The sequence below is a fragment of the Tachysurus vachellii genome, chromosome 19, assembly GCF_030014155.1.
Source record: "Tachysurus vachellii isolate PV-2020 chromosome 19, HZAU_Pvac_v1, whole genome shotgun sequence".
NCBI lineage: Eukaryota > Metazoa > Chordata > Actinopteri > Siluriformes > Bagridae > Tachysurus > Tachysurus vachellii.
The window spans coordinates 14279866-14304537 of NC_083478.1; the positions used below are offsets into that span (position 1 = coordinate 14279866).

The window sequence follows — 24672 nt, forward strand, 5'->3', positions numbered from 1 at the left end:
ACACAAAAAACATATTTTCATGTGTCAGACGGAGTTGACAAATGTCAACTTACTAAGCGAGTAAATGTACATTTTTATAAAAAGTGGTTGAATAAAAAACCTGTTCCTTTCCATGGTATGATAGATGAGACCCGTGTTTATGAAGATATCCAGTTCAAATTAATGTAGGATCGATTTTTTGTTTGTCACTTTTCAAAAGTACTTTTGTCCCTTATCTCAAGAATCAGTGATATATATGTGTGTGTGTGTGTGTGTGTGTGTGTGTGTGTGTGTGTGTGTGTATATATATATATATATATATATAAACACACATATATATGTATATATATATACGTATATATATATATATACGTATATATATATATATATATATATATATATATATATATATATATATATATATATATATATATATATATATATGTATGTATATATATATATATATGTATGTATATATATATATATATATATATATATATATATATGTATATATATATATATATATATATACATACATATATATATATATATATATATATATATACACACATATATATATATATATATACATATATATATATATATACATATATATATATATATATATATATACATATATATACATATATATACATATATATATATATACATACATATATATATATACATACATATATATATATATACACACACACACATACTGATACATACATACACACACATACACGTGTATATATGTGTGTGTATATATACGTATATATATATCAGTGATTCTTGAGATCAGGGACAAAACAGGTTTTGATTTTCAGAAAAAAAAAATTTCATTATTTTAAAAACCACTGTATACATATTTGTTAAATGAGGGTTTGGAACCATGTTTGGGACAACCTCCTATTTATATACATGTATAAAACAATATATATAAAAAAATTAGGAGGTTTGCGGGATCATTACTGGATTTTTGTCAACGCCATCAGACACATAGAAATGTCTATAAAATTATTTTTAATTAAATTATCACAAATATTTTGACTCTTAGCAGTTTTTAATTGTCTTAATCACTAAAAATGTTTTTAAAATAATCATATCACCTTTTAAAAGTTAGATTAGTCAATGTTTAATGATTGTGGTTTAGGCTGTATGGATTAATCAATTTACCATTTAATTTCCATAGTGAACAGTGATACTTAGAAGCATACAAATTACACAATAACTTTGAAAATGCAACCATTTTATTAACAAATATTCTTGAGGAAACAAAACAGCTCATCTTTATAAAAAAAACAACAATATATCATTCTGACGGAGTTGACAAGGCATCATCAGTGTTGACACAAAACTGAAGGTGGTGACAAACTTGTAAGAAACAGAAAAATATTTCATTCAATAGGAACATTGACCTCTCACAAATATCATAACATTGCAAGATATGAAGAAAACACATTATATAACCAATTTTTCATCTAATGGGAGTAGATGGACTTTACAGGCAATAGAAAAAGAAATAAACCCCCATTGTAAAGTCCACAACAGCTTCAAATATATGCTCCTTATAAAGTATATAAACTAATTCAAATCAACCATAGTCAAAATGACAACTAAACCTTTAAAATATTGCTAAACGGTTATAAAAACGTAACATTTGACTTCTCAAGGCAGTCGATGGAGTTTAAACACCAGGCAACAGACGATTCAAGTGTTGCTCTTCTATGAAATCCATGACCTCTGCTGATATGTTATATATGTCCCTGGTGCTGCTTGTACGGACGGGTGATGATGGCTCATTCAGCTTGACTAGAATATCTGTAAACGGCACAAAGCAGACATCCGCCGTCCTTGTTTTTTCCTGAAAACAAACATTTGGCCCATGAGGGTGAAAAAATTCAACTTGAACATCTTGATGCTCTGGGTCAATTGTTAAGGCTTTAGCCAGCCACCAATTCTGTTCATACAGTACATGACAACAAGCCAGTCTCCACTCTGAGTATCACCGGGGCCTATCCCAGTTGTTGTGCCCTCAGGTTCTCTGCTAGGCTCTTTCTCCATGGCCTCCATCAGCATTGCCAGAGGACTCTGTCTGGGTCCTTCATCTGGGTCTTGAGGGATGCCATCCAAAGTGTGAGTAACAGGACTGAAACACTGGCAAATCTGTGGCTCATTGCAAGAACACGAAATGTTTCTACAATGGATGATGTTCCCTTTAGCTACAACTTGATGAATCTTCCTTGTTCCAGGAATGGTTTTCAGGGGTGGCATGAGGAGTGTCATAGGACTGAAAATCATCACTGGTAACGTATTGTAGCTTGACACCACTTAGGCTGCTGGATACCATCTCATAAAATGCTCTGCCATCCACAATGTCCTGACCTCTCAGCACAATACTGTCTGCACACCTCTTAACTGTTGCCCCAATGCCATCTGGGGCACCCTTGCCATGTGAAGTAGGAATGAAATTCCACGTTGCATTCTTGAATCCCTTTTGGGGAGGGACAGCACAGAGGAGATGAAAGTTCTTTTTATTTTTATAATGTTTGCTTCGACCATCTGACCAAAAGTGAACAGTGTTAATCTTTGGAAATCTTGCATGAATGCCTGTCAGGATTTAATCCATATAGGTCCAGATGGCTGCAGCATCCTGGCGCTTGGACTCTGAGACCGTGCAGAATCCTACCTTTTCATGTTTGGTGTAGAACATGCCTGTATGAATTGTGAGCTGCGGAAGGTTTTGCCCATAGTGACAGGATTGTACTTCTGAACTGTATTTACATTTCCAGGCCTCAGAGAAGTCAACATGAACAATAACAGTGGTTTCATCACAATTTGTTATCATGTTCCTGTAATCCTTGGTTTGATTATGAACTGAGTGGACATGGGTGGTTGTCACATTTCTTAGTTTGTCTTGGTAGAGAATCATAAGCTCTGAAAGAGTGCCAGTGTGTTTCACAAGTTTGGTGTGAAAGTGCGCCCCATCTTCTGTTCCCTCCTCAATACGCTTCCACTGCTTCCACTCCACTTGTGTTTTCCCTTGCTCTGGAGAAAGAACTGAAAATTTGTTCAGACATCGGGTGCAGGTACGTAAAAGACAAGATTCGTTTGCTGGAGAACAACATACAGTACAAGTTGGAAACTCTCTTCAAGTTTGCTGGTTGTTAAAGCATGGAATGACTTCAGGACCTCAAGCATCAGTGTTGCATTCTCATGGTACAGACACTGACGTGTTTCGGTCTGAGGCTCTTGGAGGTGTAATGTGAAATGGACGCAATGCACAGAAGGACGAGTAACTAAGTCTAATGTTTGGGTTTTGCTGGACAAATGCAATGTGAAGGTTTTGCAATGTGTCGTTTAGAATAATCCTTTGACATTTTACTTTTTTCCTGGTAATGGTGTCTTGCTTGTCTGTTGTCATCCTTGCATTGTTTTCCAAAAAACTGTGAACACTTAGGGATATGGTCTGGAGGAACCTAGGCTTCCTTTGTTTTGGTATTTTTTCTGTCAGTGTTTTGTAAGTCAGGCCAAACTCATGAACCCTATGGATAAGGCGATACTTCTTGAGAATTTGGCCAGACAAAGACAGTTTTGGATGCTGGGATGCAAGTTTGCCTCTTCGGTGGGTGCGTGGAGCATTTCTTCTCAGCTCTGCAGTCATTGCACGGTGGAAGAGCAGTGATATTTTGATTAAAGGATTTCTGAGTTGGCTCCCTTGAACCATCATGTCTGTTTTGGTTCGAGGGGAGTACTGTGTCTTCTCATTTTGAATACGTTTTTCACGTTCAAGATGGTTTCTCAGCTTGTCCCTCTCTATTTTTAACTTGTCGAGTGTCTTTTTCTAGTTTTGCGTCTTTCCCTTTCACCAGCAACTAGCTGCCTACTACTCCTTGGATCCTCAAAACTGATGTCCAAAGGACTCTGTGGTGGGGTGTCTAGATGCTTGCCTTCCTGTGCTTTGTTCTTGCGTTCTCTTGACTCTTTCTGTGCTTATTTCCAAAACCTTCTCTTATACCTCTTGGCTCTTTCTTCCAAATCAATGATGTTTTTTATTTTGCCCTCCTTCACCCTATTTCTCCATCTTTCCCTCTCCTTTCTCAGAAACTCTTCTTTCAGCTCAGGATGGCTATAAATTTTTTCTCGCCTTCTTTTTTGATATTCCCTATTCCTTCTCTTTCGTTCCTCCACTGATAGCTTCTCCCTAGCCATTCTAGCCTGAAATGCATACCATTCCATCAGTATGCTGATGGAAAAGAATAAGCTTCAAATTATGTGTAATCATAAGCAACACCTTGAACATATCAAGTACTTGAGAGGCTATGAAAATGAGATTCAATTCAAAACAAAGCTATATAGCAATTGGTTGCAATTCAACATAAAACTGAGAAACAGTAATATAAAATGTTTTGTAAGTAATATAATTGTAAGTAAATTGAAAGTAAACTACACTAAAATGAGGAATAATGCACATACTGGCATTTGTCAACACTGTCTTAGAAAGAGTCAACACCATCAGACACAAATCCTGATGGTGTTGACATGTGACGGAGTTGACAAAATACCATGTTTCCTCTCATAACACATGTGCTTCTCACAAGAGCCATCTTGTTTATCATTCGTTTCTTGTTACCTTTATACTTGACTTAAATTAAGCATTTATAACAGAAAATATCATACAAATCTTATATTACATTGTTTATGGTGTTGACACACTATGGTTGTGACATGCAAAGTATTAACAAGTAGGTATAAATTTAAAAGAATATTAAAAACGTACCAGAGCTAAAGTGGTCTAATAGCATTTGAAAGAACAAAGTCGTCATAAAAAAGGTCCTCACGAGTTTTGGCGGCCCTCAATAATTCCTGATTTTTTTATTTAAAAAAAAAAAAGGTCTGACGGTGTTGACAAAAACCCAGGACACAAGTTAAATCGTCTTAAAACTACATTAAAATCAGTTTTCAGTTGTAACTTTTGATGCTCATTAAATTAATTACTGAACTACTTACACATAGTAAATATAACATTTAATTTAAAATTACTTTTAATTGTTTTTATGCTATTGTAATGTAATGACACCTGCTTCCGGACAAGGGTTTTTACAGACACTGGTCACATATCATATCATTTAGAATTAAAAACATTTATAAAACGACATGAAATAATATTTAGTTGTGCTTTCAATATCTTTTTTAGTCTTCTAGTTAAGTGTATGTGTAATATTAAGTAATTTTTTTACCCACAAACTGTTTTATCTGGTGGACATGTTTTGTCCCTTATCTCAAGAATCACTGATACATATATATACATACATATATATATATATATAAAATACAAGTTATATAGCAAGTTATAAATGTTATGAAAGTTTTGAAAATGTGCATAATGCCAGCTAGGTTTCCCTGATATAACTTCTTACAATTTCAATCAAATGAGATCCAAATTCACATTTTAACTTGAATTTTAATGTAATTTCTACAAATCTGAAAGGTGATAAACCTTGAGCACTCACCTCGAGGCACAACAATATCTGCTAGTCTCATGGTTGGTTCTATATATTGTTCAAAGGCAGGCTTTACAAATTTGTTGTACTGTTTTATAACTCCTTCAATTTCTCTGCCTCTCTCTGAGATGTCCCTCCTAAGCCTCCGTACTAGCCGTATGTCAGAATCGGTATCCACAAATATTTTCATGTCCAACAACTGGAACATAAAAATGCATAGTACAATAAGGCACTTACAAAAATATATATTTATTTGCTTTTGGTCAACGTATTAAGCAGACGATGCACTGGATTTACACTATATGGGCAAAAATATGTGACAACCCGACCAAACACAGCCATAAGTGCTGGTTGAAGCTTCCAAACATTTTGGTTATAATAATTTCCACACTTTTAGGATTCTACTAGATTTTCTAAACAAATTATGCCCATTCAGTTACAAAAGCTATAATTTAGGAAATGATGTTGGGCAAGGAGGTATGACCTATATTTATTTTATGCAGTCATACGAGAAAAAGAAAGTACAAATCTTTTTCTGATCATGCTCTCATTAACAAAAAGTTTATGTGCTAAGAGGCCTAAATGTCACATGGTATAACTCTTGGGGTTTTCTTTATATTGCTGAGCATTTAACAGATTGACCTTTGTGCAGACCCCCAATCCAGGGAAAATTGGCAACTATCCTGTTGGCTCTTCATTTATATTGAATACTTGTAGAATTTCTAATTGTTTGGAAACCTTTCTCAGATTGATAAAAAGCAACAATTGGTTCTCTGAGGCCTTTCTTCTTGTCATGATGTAGACACATGAAGACACTTCAAAACACCAAACTGCCAAAGGTTCTGCTTTGTTAAAGGTAGTCACACCACACTTCTGTATTGCACTGTACTGTATTCTTTGGTTGAATGTGCTGTTTTATTCTATGTGCAACATAGATCATTCACAAATAAAATCATTCTGTGACATACCTTCAACAACTCCTTATCTGCAAAGGACATGATCCCTTCAAATATAATAACACTGGCACCATACACAGTTTTCTAGAAGAAGACAAAAAATTACAGCACAGTGAATAGTGTCAGTGTGTTAGAAAATTCATTTTAGTTACATGAAATATTAATCAGATCAGAAAAAAATAAAAATACAGGTAAGCTCTGAGACATGGTTTAGGATAGCATGCTATTTACAGAAATAAACAGAAAAATCTCCAGAATATGCAGCATGTTTTGTGTTTGTGAAAGAGACGTGTTGACTTAGAAATGTGGGTATGATGTACTTACCCACTCTTTCTGACGGCCATGTGTGGTGAAGTCATACACTGGGATCTTCACACTCTTGCCCCGTTTAAGTTTCTGGAGTGTGTAGACAAGCAGGTCAAAGTCAAATGCATCTGGGTGGTCAAAGTTATAGTCATTGCTTGCAGCCAGCAACTGCTCTTCATCTGAAAGTACCTAATCAGATCACAAAACAATACGATCAGGACATAGAAGAAATTAATCAAATAACAATTGAATTCATGGTTAATGACAACTACAGTCAGTGTGTCAGTAATTATAAACTTTAAATAAGATTATATAAAGAAGAAACACATATAAGTGAGTTAACACATCTAACTGGTTAAGGCCTATATTTTCCTATACACACTCACTCATCACATTATTAGAACAACATAATAGTTACCCCTTAAAACAAAGGGCTCAAATTAAAAAGCATTCTAGAGACATGGTGCAGCTGCACTACTGTAGCCGATTGGCAAGCAAACTTCTGTTAGCTAAACGAAATTTGTAATCAAAACTTTACATTTTTCATCAGTCTAGAGCACATGCTGGCATTGTTTTCTATCTCAGTTTTTGTGCTGTCTTCCATGAAAACCCCTTCTCATAAGACATTGGATGTAGCAAGACCCCTGTATGTCAGGTCAGGCCACATCTGCTCAGCCACCATCACCCTTAACACAGGTGTATGCAAGGGCGTCGATTTGGGTAGGGACGGTAGGGACATGTCCCTACCAATATCCAGGGAACACACGCAATTGTCCCTAGCAATAATTCGACCAAGCCTATAATATATATATATATATATATATATATATATATATATATATATATATATACACATATACACACACACATATATATATATATATATACATATACATATATATACATATACATATATACATATACATATATATATATACATATACATATATATATATATATATATATATGTGTATATAATATATACATATATATATATATATATATATATATATATATATATATATATATATATATATACATATACATACATATACATATACATACACACACACACATATAACCACTGATGTCCGTCTGTGTCTTGTGCTTTTTTACTTATTTTCATTTATCCAGGAATCATTAAATAAGATGAAAAATATTTTACAACGGAGTTGTGTAAAAAAAAATGGCGCAACTTGTGGAACACAAATGGTTAACAGATCTACCCCCTGCAATGAATCCCGCCTCTTTAACTCACCTCTCTAAAAGGATTGGCCTTTGCCTTATTTGAATCCTGCCTCTCTAACCCACGTCGCTGTTTGATTGGCTTTGTCTTTCTCGCTAATGTGTTGAGGTAGGCTGCGGCTATATTCCGTTGTATGAAGCAATATGCAACGTGATTATGCAGGCTACCGGTATGTGAGTAAGAAAGTATTCTTATAACAACAGTTTTATGCACAAAATACGGGGACTGTTGTCCCCACCAATGTCAAATAAATTATGTCCCCACCAATGTCAAAATCAAACTTACGCCATTGGGTGTACCACAGGGCTGTGTACTGAGCCCATTCCTCGATTCCCTCTTCACTCACAACTGCAGGCCTATTCATGGATCTAATTCCATAATCAGCATCTGGCCACATCGTGTGCCGACAAAAACCTGCTCCTTAACACCAGCAAAACAAAGGAGCTCATCATGGACTTTAGGCGGAAGAGAAGAGGCACACATGCCCCTTCCACATCAACGAGCTGCCAGTTGAACATGTCTCCAGCTTTAAGTTCCCGGGTACCCACATATCAGGCCACAAACACATCCAGTCTGGTCAAGAAAGTTCACCAGCACCTTTTCTTACTTAGGACACTGAAGAAACCTCACCTGTATTCAGCTATCCTTTTATTGCTGTGTGACTGAGAGCCTCCTGACCAACTGTGACACAGTCTGGTACGGGAACTGCACAGCCACAGACTGCAAGGCACTGCAACACTTCGAGAAAACTGCCCAGCACATCACAGGAACTCTACCTCCAGCTATTGAAAACATCCAAAGAAAACGCTGTCTGCGTTGAACTCACAGCATTCTTTAAGACTCCTCTCCTCCTTCCCAAAGATTGATTGTCCCCCTTCTCTCCGGGAGGTGCTTAAGGAGCCTCCAGACAAAAACCAGTAGACGTTTTTTCCATAGAGCTGTCACTTTTCTGAACTCTGCCTCCCGGTGACCACCCACTCCTGTATATCATGTATCAAAGCACCCAACCTTTATATCTTGTATATCCATAGCTATATATCCATAGCATATTAATCTGTATATTATCCTGTTCATACTATAAATACTGTAATCATACTGTATATACTGCACATCCTGCACTTGCTGCTTATTGCACTTTTGGTTATATGCCAAACTGCATTTTGTTGCCTTGTACATGTACAAGTGTAATGATAAAGTATAATCTAATTTCCCAGGACTGTAGCTAGGTGTAACAGGGGCTCACAAGAGTCTGACAGGTCTGAGCTGATGGCAGCAAATGACACCTTTCATCTTCTCTTACAAGGGAATATTAGCGTGCTGCATCTTTCATCTGCTCCATTAGGTTTCCTTGGCCAAGCAGTGTGTGTATGGTCCTCAACACCTGTTTGTTTGTGACTCTGAAGAACAGCTTGGACAACATATCTGCAAACACATGGTTAACTTGAAATGTCTGCATTTGAGAGACCATGTTAATGCAGGAATTGAACCTTGTTGCTGTGCTCAGACTTGTTATTGTGTAAATTTATTTTTTTTTTTAAAGTAAACAGTCTTTGACAACCTCACCATGTTAGTAGACCATGGCTGTTCCTCACCCAGTTTTATTCTGCCTACACAGTTGTTTGTTTCCCAGCAGACTATTGTCCAAAGCATCAGAATACTTCTGTTAAAACACAGTACATCAGAGCGCCCATGTTGTCCATAGCCGAAAGCACCTAACTTAGGCATGTGAGCGTCATAAATGAACAATGGACCAGTTGAGGACGGTGTCTAGTCTGATGAATTGCATGTTCTTTTATATCATGTAGATGGCCTGGTGCATGCCTATTTCTTGCCAGGGGAAAAGATGGCAGCAAGATGCGTTATGGAAAGAAGACAAGCTGGCAGAGGCAGTCATGTGCATGTTCATGTGGATGTTATTTTGCCATGTACCACGCCTCCAGGCTCTAGCGATGTACATTTACCTACTTTTCTCAGTTTGTGATTGCTGTGCAGCAGCTACCGAATGCTCATAATCTGACACATTAATCTTTATTGTTAATTCGACTCTTGTTACAATTTGATGTGTTGTGTGATGTATTTTTTTAACCTTATAAAGCAATCCTAGAGCTGCCTGTTTCTCTGATGCTAGCACATCAGAGGCTATGGCTAATTCCAGTTTTCCCTCTACAAGCACTGCACCTCCCCAGTGCTCAACAAGTACCCCAAAGCAGACCCATCTATCAGTTGTTTCAGCCTTAAGTTCACATGTTTAATGATTTGAATAACAACCCATCCCAGCCAATATTAGCTAATTACCCAAAGCATGCTTTCCGTAATATATTGCGCTCATTTAATCCTTCCTGGTATCACACATGACCAAGGATGAATTACTTTGTTATGCGGGATGCATGCTTCTCTTTGCCTGGGACATACTGTATGACACTACAAATAAGAAGGATGTTGTCTTTTCCTCACATGGTTTTAACATGTAAGGTCTGGCATACATCATTCCAGAAGAATTTACTATGCATCTAGCTTTTAGCAATAGACTTTTGGACATATAGAGTAAACAGGTAGATAGACAGACAGACTAATTCTATAGATATATTAAAATGATCCCTGAGGCAAAATTTGGGTGCAAGAGCAGCAAAAAGACACTTAAAAATAATAAGTAGTGTTAGACATTTACTGTAACACATTATCAAAACACAGTGCAAAAGGTATTAAAAGGTGCAGAAAAAAAACATTCACATCTGTCAATTGGCCTGGTGAACATGGGATCATATGCATATGATGGTATGCATATTAATTTAATCTTGTCTCATTATTCTTTTATTATTGGAGTTTGGAGACCTGTTTTGTTCAGAAGAGGCACTTTGGAGTCTAATAGCAGTTGGAAGGAAAACATTTCTTGAAGCATACCCGCAGAATTAGCCAAGAACTAAAGGTGCTTCTGGAAAAGGACAAAATTGGACAGGGTAATGCTTCTGTACTCCTCTCTTTAACTGTTTCCAAAAAGTCAGTCCTGAAATGGAACTGGCTTTTGTGATTAGCTCTGCCACTAAGCATACGACAGCACAGAAAAGAACTCTGGCAACAAAAAAACTGATAGAATAAACCTGCTGCACACTTTTACAGACTCAAGAGTATAGAAGGAAAAGCCTGCTCTGCCCCGAAGTCATCCAGAGTTGGAGCAATTTCTATACTATTAGGAAAAGAGCTGTAGCATGCAATGCAACTGACTGGTACAGAGCTTCAGCAGACTGGGTCTGATTAAGTGGGTCAATTATTAATGGACCTCTGGATTGGCATCTTTGAGTCAAACAGAAAAAAACGGCTTGCTAGTACTCTACGAAATACTCTCCTCATTCCACCCCACACTTCCTTCACATTGTTATGCTGCAGCTTGTTTCTATAAACTTTCTTTTTAAGGATAATGAGCTTTAACTGAAGAAGACTGTTGGAGTTTGTATGCACCCAGATTCCACTTCTAAGTTACACATCAGAAAGAACTCATTCCTAAAAAGGCTTAAGAATCATAATACAGTACATTTAGAACTCTAAATGAATAAACTTGATTAAATTAAAAAGGGTATACGTGGCCGCGATTACCATTTAAATTGATAATTTGCGTGATAAGGAAGCGTGGGGAGAAGTCGTGGCCTAATGGTTAGAAAGTCTGACTCCTGACCCTAAGGTTGTGGGTTCGAGTCTCGGGCTGGCCATAACTGAGGTGCCCTTGAGCAAGGCATCGAACCTATCCCAACTGCTCCCCGGGCGCCGCAGCATTAATGGCTGCCCACTGCTCCGGGTGTGTGTTCACGGTGTGTGTGTTCACGGCTGTGTGTGTGCACTTTGGATGTGTTAACGGCAGAGAACAAATTATGAGTATGGGTCACCATACTTAGCCGTATGTCAGAAAAAAAAAAAATAACGTAAAAAAAGTAACGTAAAAAAATAAATAAAAAAAAAAGTAACAATATCAAGCCAAGGTGTACGTGACCATGACCATGACCCAGCCATTTGGGAGACACTCATTTTTACGCTCAATACACATTCAAAGAAAAACATCATTTAAACTACAAAGAGGAAAAACAGTATAAAATGCTTGAGCAGGATTTGTCCTGGATTCTTCTTGACTCCGATGAACCCAAAGTTCTTAATGTATTTTGTCACTGCTACGTTGGAATAAACAACTTCATTAAGATCTTCACCATCATCCTATTATTTTCTTACAAATCCCACTATTGTCAGCCAAGAACAGACATCTAAGGCTACAGTGAGTACAGGCTCACAGAATCTGGATAGATAAAGGCAGGAAAAATCTGCCTCTTCTTTTTCTAATATTCAAATTTTATATTTAGATGCATGTGTGTATAGTTATTGACATAAAAAGGGGTGCAAAATAAACAGAATTAAACTTTGTTGGTATCTTGATATAATAAGTCTTAATAAAATAAGCTTAAGACAGCAAATATTAGCAATTTCTTACTTGTGTTTCTGTTTTCAACCAATTCAAACATTAAACATTACACAAGTACCATAACGATAACCTAGATTATTAGAAAATGAAAAACAGCATTCTTAGAATATGCATGTTTTTAGAGGAGAGTGCACGCTTGATTAAATTTAAATGTGTATTTACATTTTATGATATATTTAAGCAGTACTTTATGATGAATTGCTTTAATATATCGTCCTTTGAACATATCGTATGATGTGCAGTCCTGATTCAAGAGCCTTTTCCTGGGTGTTACAAATCCCTGTCCTATTCCACATATACATCAAAGTATGTATTTACAGATATACACATGTATGTAGCTGCGGATGTTTATAGTTATAGGTGTATATTTCTAAACAATTGTAGTCAAGATTAACTATTAGCCAATAATACATGCTACAATATTTTTATATGAAACAATAGATTCTTATGGCAATAGAGAATTAACACCACAATATCTCACTTTGTAAAAGGAATCCATTGACAGGAGCACAACCCATGGAACATCCAAAGCTTCAATTATCTTCCGGGCTACTGTTGTTTTACCAGAAGCACTTCCTCCGCAAAGACCTGTGGGCAGATCCAGGTGAAAGTTCAACAAATTTTCAAACAACTCTGAGGAAAAAAATTCTGAATGAGTTAAATAAGTTTATTCTTAACATTCTTAATTTAAATCACAAGACAAGGATACTAAGAACTAAGATACTAAGATATTGGAATTTTAGAGTAACTGTACATGTTGAAGAGAGAGACTGATTGAGAATGTATTAGATCTTAAGCATATCTTATTTATTAATTTTACACTTTCATTTCTACATCTGATTCAGACAAATCTAGTACACAAACACAGTCTTAAAACTACTCACCAATAACAAATGCTTCTTTGGACTGTGTGCCATGTTCATTGTACCAGGGTGGACGACCAGCTGTGTAGATGGTTCGTTTGCTTGTGCGAAGCAGCGGGGGTTCTGATTTGCACTGACTGGTGGTACGTTTGCGTGGTGAAAGTGCTGTGTTGACAGATGGGAGAAGCCTGTCCAGAGAGCCTTCACCTCCCCCACTATGAAGCCAAAGATAAACAGACAAACTTGTTACAACCAGTTCCTATTTCTTTCTCTTAATAAACTTTTGTCAAACAGTTGTCATTCAAATTAAAGTAATTTAAGGGACGGTTGTGTGAGAGGTGCAGCAGGATTTTGAACAGCGTTCTGAATCATGACAGATGCCGAATGATGCCGCCAGTGTACATACACCCAATTTTAAAGATGTGGTGCTTTGCAACCCCCTTGTTACCGCCGCTAAAATGTACCCTACTGCATCACAGGGATGATTTTTGATGTGGCCTCCTGCCATGGCAAAATGAATGTAGTGGCAAAACTGTCCCTATGAGATTGCCCTACAGGCACGGCGGAGATACATTTTGGTAGACCGGAAGACACAATAGCTCCAGGAAGTTGGGTCATCGCTAGTATTTCATCCTTTTCAACAAGTGCCTGTAGGAGGGGTGACCATGAGAGCCAAGAAGTGACATATGTTTATACCACTCCTAAACTGTCTCTTATATACAGTACACTGGAAAAGGGCCTGACCAGGTGAGCTGGGGCTGGCTTTTGTTAATATTATGTGGATGGCCAGGTGTGTGTGAAGAGATGGCACCAGATTCCAATATGGAAAGGTGGCATGCCAGCAGATGCTGTGATGTTCTAGACAATGTTCTGCTCGAAACCATGTATCTTGGCATTCATATGGATATTACTTTGAAATGTAACACCTATATAAACATATATGGGCCACACTGCAGTACATGGTGTATACTGAAAATATTCCACACTTCCTCTTTGTGCAGGAAGATGACCAATGTATCACCGTGACCAGTAAATATGGAAAATCACTCATTATTTAGACACAATCACTAATCAGGAAAGAACAAAACACCATACAATCCCAATAGGGTGGTAACTGACTCACTTCACAAGACAGACATGTTTGCCACATGTCATACAGATAAGTGAACATGGATACCCCAAAATAACAACAAAATGTCACGTGGGCAATAAAGCCTCCCTAGTGCACTTTGGCATGCACAGAAAAATCTGAATAATGTGCATTGTTTATCATGTGGCCTTTTTGTCCATGAAGAGGGGTGCCAGTTTAATGGTTTTTACACTACACTGAACTTGCTTTGTAACAACACTGCTGGTTGAAAAAGCAAGTTAAATGTCCCTAAACATATTCTATGAAAAACAAAAAAGTTTACCCAGAAGCTGTCCAATCCGGACCCGGACCTACAGCCAAAACAAAAGGTTATGATATAAAACTTGACAGAGTGCTTCTATTTTAACCGGCGCAGCTTTTGCAGTCTTCACGGTAAAGGTAGTGGAAACGCACAGACCAATCATATCTGTGCATTCCTGAAGTAAACACTGCGACTCAACAGTGCAAGACAGATGAGAGAGAATTAGAGTAAAGTTACACATGAAAGAAATATAGCGATACATGTAGAAAACAAAGGGAGAGAAACAGACGAGTTCGACGGAGAAAAGGAGAGAAACAGACGAGTGAGACGGAGAAAGGGAGAGAAACAGATGAGTGAGACGGAGAAAGAGAGAAAAACAGACGAGTGAGACGGAGAAAGGGAGAGAAACAGACGAGTGAGACGGAGAAAGAGAGAAAAACAGACGAGTGAGACGGAGAAAGGGAGAGAAACAGACGAGTAAGACGGAGAAAGGGAGAAAAACAGACGAGTGAGACGGAGAAAGGGAGAAAAACAGACGAGTGAGACGGAGAAAGGGAGAAAAACAGACGAGTGAGACGGAGAAAGGGAGAAAAACAGACGAGTGAGATGGAGACTGATTTCTGTTCACACTTCACACTAAACCAGTGTGTCTCATATTAAAAGTGGCAATGTGAAATGCCATTATGAGACAAAACAAAGGTTTTGAACAAACATATCCACTCAAATCTGAAGACAACGTCCCTGAGGCAGGGAGAACTGCGAGGCAGCTTTCTCTACAATGAACATAATCAAAACTAAATATCGTTCCAGGGTCACTAATGAGCACCTCCACATGTGTATGAGAATGACCTTGACTCCATTCAAGCCCAGGTTTAACATCCTGCCAAGCCAAGCTAGAGCTCAGTTCTCTCACTGAGATATAAAAGGGAAAGTTAAGCACTTTATTTAAACATACACAATTTTCACATTTTATTTATTTTCTCTTATTTTGAAATTCTCTTTTCTCTAATTTTTGAAAAAAAATAATTCTCTTATTTTTATTTATTTAATGAGAGAATGTTATAGATATCTACAATCATACATATGTTCAGTTCTATGTTACGTGACAATAAATATTGTCAAAAAGTTTTTGACTTGTACTGAATTTATTTGATTTGACAGTCAGGTATTGATTGCTTGCTACTAGGCTACGTAAATATATACCACACTAACTAGTTAGACATTATGATCTTCCGGACCTTTGTTTCAAGAAATTTTCTCTTACTGGACCTCTTTAAATTTTAGTTGAATACCTCTGGCCTAGAGGATCAAAGGAAAAATACTAACTCTGTAGTCTTCTCACTCTGGGCAAGCAGACAGACAAAAGTTTCAAATCTCACACACCTGTTGCAATACCTCTCTGAAGACCCTGATAATAATTTTGTTTTCACTAATCTATCAGAACATAACACATCAGAACTATTAGAAAACTAAATATGAATGATTTTAGATTATGTGTTTTGTGACAGATTTATGTATGGCTTTTGTGTATGAGCAAGGCTACAAAAAATGCCTATTAACTAAGACAATGTTTCAGAGAGTGGTGGAAATAGCAGTCTCGATGGAGACAGCAGCTCATGAAGGACACCAACTCAACAGATAAATGATGGTAAAAGTGCTGACTGTAAAGTCCAAGGGTGTAAACAAAGGCAGATGATAAGGAAAGACAAAATCATAATGATAATTACTGTTGGTACAAAGACAACAATTGTAACATGTGGGATAAAAATCCAGAACAATTATGTTTGTAAAGAGCAGTTTGCCTTACCAAATTTCATTCATTCATTCATTAATTTTCTACTGCTTATACGAACTATCTCAGGCATCATCGGGCATCAAGGCAGGATACACTCTGGACGGAGTGCCAACCCATCACAGGGCACATACACATGCACACACACACACACACACTCATTCACTCACGCAATCACACACTACGGACAATTTTTCCAGAGATGCCAATCAACCTACCATGCATGTCTTTGGACCGGGGGAGGAAAAAGGAGTATGCGGAGGAAACCCCAGCGGCAAGGGGAGAACATGCAAACTCCACACACACAAGGCTGAGGTGGGAATCGAACCCCCAACCCTGGAGGTGTGAGGCGAACGTGCTAACCACTAAGCCACCGTGCTCCCCCTTACCAAATTTTTCAAGCAAAATTTTTACAAGCAATCGTCAACCCAATAACACCATCAAGTGTCACACTGCCAAGATTGTTTCTATGACAAACAATTATGGGAGATTTACACCCGATCATAGTGGATTCCCTGAACACCTTGCTTTATAAAACACTGGCATTGATCTTCTCAGTTTGACATGCCATTCAAAAAATGTGTCTGGCAAGTGACGCATCACCTTATGGTAATGGTGTGATCATTTACCATACCCAGGGGTGACAAGAAGGCATTAGCCATCGTGTTGCACATGCTTAGCAAGGCTGAACAGAATAATGGTTAGAGTGAGCATGAGGTTTTGACAACAATGTCGAAAGTCAGGAAAATAAATCAACATCTCTATGGGCAAAAATTTTACGTTTTATTATCTTTGGTGCCCAGAAAGGGATTCTATACATAGCAGCACTGTAAATGCAAAAGTGTAATAAAAATATTAAAACCAGAATGTGTCAGTGTTGTCAAAATATATAGAAAATGATATTCCAAGCACCCCTTCATCCATGGGAGTAACCAAAGTAAACTGTGGGAGCATACATGTTTGCTGGGACATGTGAGGGCCAAGTGTATCTCGCCATGGTTCTCAAATATTCAAAGTAGCCAGACAACAGCAGGAAAGTTCACTGAAATCCTGCAGAAACCCTTTAGTCATTACTGTATGGAGTGCCTGAAGTCCTTTTTAGTGATGAGGGACCACAGCAGGTGTAGTGATGGCTCAAAGTGGGAGAGTATCTTACACTCAGAACTTTGGAGCTTCTGAGGAATGGAGCTACCATGCCAACCAACTCTTAGGCGGTTGAGTTTCAGCTTATCTGGAATGGCTAACACCACCATTTTGCTTGCCACTGTACAGACCTCTGTGTCACTTCTCCCACACAATCACAAAAGTTACAACATAGTAGTGTTTATAGTGACACACCACTAGAGTTGCAGTCCACTCACTTTAGCTGCAGTCTACACTTGGAGAAAACTCAGCATTAAGCTAAAACAGAAAACAGACATTAAGCTATTAACTATTTAAACAATTAAATAAGGTGCACCTGGGTGCAAAGAAAAAGGTGTAATTTTCTAGGATATTTAACACATCTTCTACATCCACAGGGCAACCGTGAAAGTATCATAATCCACCCACTGAAGATGACTCAGTCAGGATAAATATAGAGGCCATACCATAAGAAGCACCACAATCAGTAAGAATCAGAGGGCCAGATTGGTATTGGCACAGAAATATTACGAATGAGATTAATCTTAGGTAATGGAAAAGTATAAATGAGGAGAAAGAAAATGAACTGCTCATAATGTTAAAACATATAAACTCCTCAGACAAGCATAGCTGAGTCATTGCTTGAACTTGCATAAATCTTTATTGATGACAATTATGATGTTAGCAGCAGAATCAATTCAGAAGTCTACCAAACCATTCAGCATGTCATTATGCATGAAATGATGACCTAAAACACACTTCCAATACAGAAAAGGAGTAAAGAAAAAAAAAATAAGATTATCTGAACAAATCAGGTAATTTATCAGAACAACTGAGCATGCATTCACCTTCTAAGGAGGTGAGAAACCCCTGAAAACCAAAAAACTGAAACAAGCTGCAGTACAAGCTAGGAAAAGACCACATAAAAAACTGCAACAATTGGGATTGTTAGGGAAACCCTAGATTACTGTAGTTTTTTGCAAGGCATCAAATAATATGTTATTATATGTATGAGGTTGATCTATTATTACATAGGTACTAATTTGTGGATCAGCATGGAAATGGCTTGCTTCCTACCTGGATGGTCGCTTATATTGGGTAACTTATATTGGGTCCTCTTTGTTTCACCTTATATATTCATATGGGTTCATTTACAACTGCTATACTGATGACACTCAGATTATTTTCTCCTTCCGACGTCAGATACCACAGCTTCTGCTCGGATGTCACCATGTCTGGCAGACAATTCGTGAATGAAGGCTCAACAATCACTTCAATCACACAATCACTCACTTAATACCAGCAAAACTGAGCTACTGGTCATCCCAGGTGAATCATCTCCAGGTCAGGATCTTGGAATATCACTACACAGCAATTTTATCTCCCCTTCGACCACAGCTCGCAACCTTGGGGTAACCATGGATAATCAACTGTCCTTTACCTTGCATGTAGATAATGTGACACACTCATGTTGGTTTCTTCTTTAAAACATCAGAAGATTCAACCTTTTCTATCCACACAGGATGATCAAGGGCCATTCAGTCTCTTGTCTTTTCTAGATTGGACTACTCCACCCCACTGCTGAACTCCCTCCATTAGCCTGTTAGCTGCACGCATCAGATTCAAAACACTGATGCTTGCCTACAAATCAAAAAAATGAACCAGCACCCTCTTAGATCAAAGCTCTCAACACTCCTTGCACTGCACCACGCTCACTCAGCTCTTCTAGTTCTGCTCAACTGGTCCCACCAGCTCTCAATGTAAATATTCATCAAGACTCTTCTCTGTTTTGGCATTCAAGTGGTGGAATGACCTTGATGTCTGAACAGATTTGAGTCACTAAAGCCCTATTCGGACGGGATTAGTTTTATGTGGGGACGTGGGGGTAAAGTAATTATTACCAGAGTAAAGATTACGGCGACTTTTACCTTCTGTAAAAAGGTCCGGAAAAATCACCTCAGGTAATACTAATCCCGTCCGAATAGACCCGCTGTAAATATGTACAGTAAAATTCTGTCATTTCCTGTTTAAAAGTAGTTTTTGGCACGTTTTGCAAGCATGGAGGCGCCATGTTTTCTGTTTCCGCACGTGATAACAGGCAGCAACGTCATACGCACATGACGACAAGGAGGTTACTGTGGTGCGTAAAGCTAGTTAACCCTCCCACTTCCTGCTAGTTTTACTGAGATGTCTTGTCCCGTGCGAATTGGCCAATTTATATTACAGACGTCCTGAGGTAAAATTGCATTACTCCACGTCCCCACGTAAAACTAATCCCGTCTGAATAGGGCTTAAATATCTTCAAACGACTTTTCTTCCTGTTTGTTTTTAATTAATGTTTTTAAATATTTTGTATGTGTACTATATTTCCTCCAAACAGAGGTTTAGACTCATGGTATCCATTGTCTATGATTTAGTGAACCAATATTGATATATTCATTGACAGACTTTAAAGCACATTTGTATGTTGCTCTGGATAAAAGCATCTGCCATGCTGTGAATGTAAATATGTAAATGGGCAACACATTTTTGGGAACTTATTATCTCCCAACAAAGTTTACTCATGGTATCATTAGTCATGGACCTAGCCAGCCAGTATTTATGGTTTGGAACAATTTTGTATATAAAATTACATCAAGTAATCTGCTAAATGACAAATATAAATGATAAATGTGTGTACGTATAGGGTTAGGGTTAGCCTATAATGAGGTAAAAGTTTGGCCAATTATTGTGGTAAGAAGACGAGGCAGATGCACCCAAAGTGAAAACCAAACGATCACAAATGTGAACCATAGTCAAGTGTGAGTCATTCATGAAACAGAGAGAAACAAAGAAACTAAATAACTCAGGCTTACCTGCTGTCTGCCCTTAAAGCCCAGCAACCTGAGATCCTGGCTCCAGAAAAGCCTGGCAGTGTGTTCATGGTTAGCAAGCAAGAGAAAAAAGCACCTGACTGAGGGCTGTGCTTATATATCAGCTTGCTGCCCTGAAGCCAGCATGTACACAAACACGGTAACATACAAACATATGTTTACAAAGATAAACACATTACATGCCCTCTGGCAAGCAAATGTGCGGGGCCAAGCGAGAGAGTGTGAAAAAGAAACTAAACAGAGAGAAGAAGAGAAAGAAGAGAGAAGAGAGCAAGTGAAAGTGAGAGAATGAAAAGGAGAGAAAGAAGCAAATATGATAGAAACAAAACATTGATTTAAACATTTGTTTTGCTCATTTTTGATAATGTAAAGGAGAATTCTTCAGAAATGAAAATGCGTCAGAGCTGCTGCTGTCTGTGTCTCACTGTCTCCATCTCTCCCCTCCGTCCTGGACTCGCCTGTCTACGTAAGAGGATACAAGTTCTCTTGATAGATTCTATTGGAAGCGGTATTAATAGCTCCAGGTTGGAGCCCTCCTACCGTCAGTAGCACACAGCACCTTACACAGGCCTCTAACACAAGGAATCCGGCAGTCGCACTTGGTATTGCAATGAAAAGACTCCTGTTACTGTCTGCTGCCTCTCACAAATTAAGGTTAGAGAAAATGTGAGAAAATTTTTTGCAACAGCTACAGAAATAAAATGAAAAAATCAAGTGGCTTCATAATGCAGACCAGAAATAATAAATACAAACATAAGTACAAAGGGAAAAAACAATAGATTGGCTGTCACATATCTATTGTGACAAACCTGTCCTAATCACACCCTCACCCCATCAACCAACTGATTTTTTTGGACAATGCCTGCAAAGCCACCCAGAAAATTAAAATCAGAAGCATCTTTCCAACCTAACCACAAACACCAAGAGGAAACTTCACTGGACAATCTGAATGCTTATAGATAAACAAAAATTGGTGGTATGTAAAAATGCTCATTTTATATTACATGGCTCTGTGATGTAAGAACTGTATAAAATGATACATTTGCTGATACATGTGTGATTTTCCACTAAATACATTTAAATATCATTTTAAATATTTGTTTGGTTTTAAATATTGTAACAATTTATAGACATACCAACTAGTTATAGTGTCTGCTAGTTGGGGTTAGCCAAATGTGTCATGAAATGACTAGTTGTTGTTTTTTTGTTTGTTTTGTTTTTAAACAGATTCAGATACTATGAAAGTTCGAAAAAAATGATGGCAAGATGAATGCAGGCTGTTATCAGAAAATACTGGCAGACAATTTGCATTCTACAGCACAAAGCTGCGCATGGGGTGCTCCAGGTAAAATTAAAAAAAATAATAATAATAATAAAAAGATAAGCCTGGTAGCTCCTTTTGCACAGAGGGAACAGATGCAGTTCCCAGTGTATTTCGTGGATTGTTTTGTCTGACACTGGGTTAGTCGGTCACTATTTTTGTGTGACTATGGCTTAGGACTGCACCATACTCTATTCTCTGAGTGCAAAGGGTTGAACCAAGATGCCGACTCTCTGTTGCATGTGAGTAATCTAATATTTTATTTTGCACAGTTGCGTGAAGGGGCTCCCTAGCTCTGCTCAATCCTGCAACAAGGGATTGTTTGTATATCTGCATTCACATAGGGCCTGTCGTAATATGTTTAAATTGTGTGAACTATCAGTTATCTTTCCTTTTTTCCTTATCTTTTCTATTCTTTTAATTTCATGAGCTTTCCTGAATAAGGGTTTAAGTAAACTCAGTTGGGAACTCAGGCTAGTGGTCATTTGTGCAACGTAATATTTACATTCAATTAATTTTTTCTTTCCTTTTGTTAGGGAATAATACACAGAAATTGTGAACTTTGTTTCCTGATAAACAAATTAGCACACAAATAGGGTGTGCATAGTTCAAGGTAGGGATTAAGTGGTTTAAAATGCCCTGGTAGTAGACATTTCATCATTACCCATCATGACTGGTTTCCCAACACACATCTAGGGAAATACTAAACAACCAAATTCAGGCATTATCCTAGGGTCACAGGGTAATGAGGTGCTACAGTGAGCACAAAAACAACAGTTTTAGTTAAATTATTCATTATGTGTTAAATTCCCACTAGATCAGAGGTTATGAAATACTCAAAAAGCCCTTCTGCAATCAACATCTATGCCACTATCAAAGTCACAAAGTTGACAGTTGACAAATATCATTCTGATATTTAAGGTGAATATTATCTGTAAGTTTTATACATTGTGCTTATGCAGCATAATTGCAACTGTGGGCCTCCCTGTCTGACATGGTGATCAGAAACAGAGGAGCACCTCGGGTAACTTTCCCATCTCCATTTTTGTTCACTCTGTTCATTCTTCAACTCTGAAGCATGCCACCTGCAATTTTCAGACAATTCTGCAGTGGTGAGGTGTATTATGGCTGGACAGGTGTCTACTGCGTAACTTCAGTGAGGAACAGGAGGTCAATGAACAAACTGCTCTCCATCATGGACAATCAATCTCAGCCACTACAGATTCGTTGTCACAGATACAAGGTCATTCTAATCATTAGCAATAACAATGTACAACAGTTAACCTTTGTGTGAGACAGGTGGCAACACTTTCATATTGCACTACTACAACTATTAACACTAGATTCTCAAGATTCATATTGTGCATTCATATTCATTATATATTGCCAGTTTACATGTGTACTGTGATATAATATTGATGCAACTATGGTTAATTCTTCAAGTGTTTTTCATATCTGCATTAGTAATTTTAATTTAACTTTTATTTATATAATTAATTTTATTCTATATTTAATGTTTCATCTTAGTTCTTAGTCTTATAGTGTGTGTGTATTTCACCAAAGTTACTGCGGACAACGTCATTCTTAATAAAAAAAGGTTTGTAGTTCAACTGCTAATTAAAATTAAAAGCATTAGCGGTTTCATGGAAAAATGAACGTGCTGCAACATAGAGGTTCATTTTCATATAGGTTCTATTGCTGAATGTTTGGGTATTTCAAATATATGTACTGACTAAACCTACAATAGAAATAAGAGGTAAAAACTTTATCCAAAAGTGATTTTAATGTACCTTGAAGAACGCACTGTTGATTTTTCACCGAACTCCATCGCTGACAACCTTCCTGGTCTGCGTACGGATAGGTCTTGTTGGCTTCAGTCGGCGTCACTTTGTCGCGGTGCTTCCTGAGATATGTAGTTCCAGCAGCCCTATTATGTGCGCTATATTATGTCATGCGCACTACAACTCCCAAGCGTCTTTTACTTAACTACGCCTTCTTTTACTTCGGCAAATGGCCATACTCATACATGGCGATGACAAAAGTTGTAAACAAATGTATAATCAAATGATTGTAGAACACAACTAGACCGACTTTAGTCAACAATGTTTTATTAAACATTTGCAGTTTACTAATGGTCACTCAATACAGTGTTACGAAAATAGTTAACAAAAGATGTCTGAACTGTTTTTTAGATTTAAAAAATTGTTAGCCCTATTATTATATACAGGGCTCTCAAGTTTTGAAGACAGGCAAGAGTGACATATTTTAAATACCCCCCCCCCCCCCCGCCCACGCCCCCGCCCCCGCCCCCAAAGGAAATTTATGACATTCCAAAACTTAATATTCGAATTAAACAAAACATATTAAATTATACAATGTAGTGCTGGTGGTTAGTAGCCTTTTTTCTGAGATTTAATTTATTTTTAATTTATTTTTATTTTATAAAACTGGTCATAAAACCAGGGCCCCCTTGGCACCATCTCAGGGCCTCCAGTTTGAGAACCACTCTCCTAGACTACTTGTTCTGAGCAGGTGTTGTCAGTGAACAAGCTGTAAAACTGTTGGCTAAGTTACAGAAACTTTCTCTAACAGCAGTCAAAATGTCATTGTTTGTGTCAAACAAGTTGTGAATTTGTTGTAACATTACAACAGGAGATGACTTACTCTGTGCTCAAAATGATGCTCGCAGCTCCAGTGGTTTTCTCTGTGGGTGAACGAGGACGATGGTGAACAATTCCAGGATATGCTTTTTTTCATTGGTTGTTGCATTAAATCCTACCCAGATACAATAGTGCTATTTTCTGATTGGCTATTGTGTAGCCTCTTTTTTTGATTGGCTGATAAGTGATAGGCT

At 37.6% G+C, this 24672-nt stretch overlaps 1 protein-coding gene across 5 annotated transcripts in view; it reads right to left on the bottom strand.

The window, feature by feature from the left end:
- uckl1b (uridine-cytidine kinase 1-like 1b) overlaps positions 1–23736 on the bottom strand; it is a 42725-nt gene extending 18989 nt beyond the window's left edge. For 2 of the 5 annotated variants that reach the window (XM_060893668.1, XM_060893669.1), the window contains exons 1-6: positions 20480–20637; positions 13341–13534; positions 12938–13044; positions 6767–6937; positions 6455–6526; positions 5496–5685 (exon numbers count right to left, since the gene is read on the bottom strand). In XM_060893668.1, the coding sequence (XP_060749651.1) occupies positions 5496–5685; positions 6455–6526; positions 6767–6937; positions 12938–13044; positions 13341–13534; positions 20480–20547 (802 nt within the window). In that variant the 5' untranslated portion in view covers positions 20548–20637. Of the gene's footprint in view, positions 1–1272; positions 3637–5495; positions 5686–6454; positions 6527–6766; positions 6938–12937; positions 13045–13340; positions 13535–20479; positions 20748–23608 lie in introns of those variants that run through there. The other 3 variants (XM_060893673.1, XM_060893671.1, XM_060893672.1) reach the window with 3 other exon arrangements.
- Positions 23737–24672: the final 936 nt, after the last annotated feature.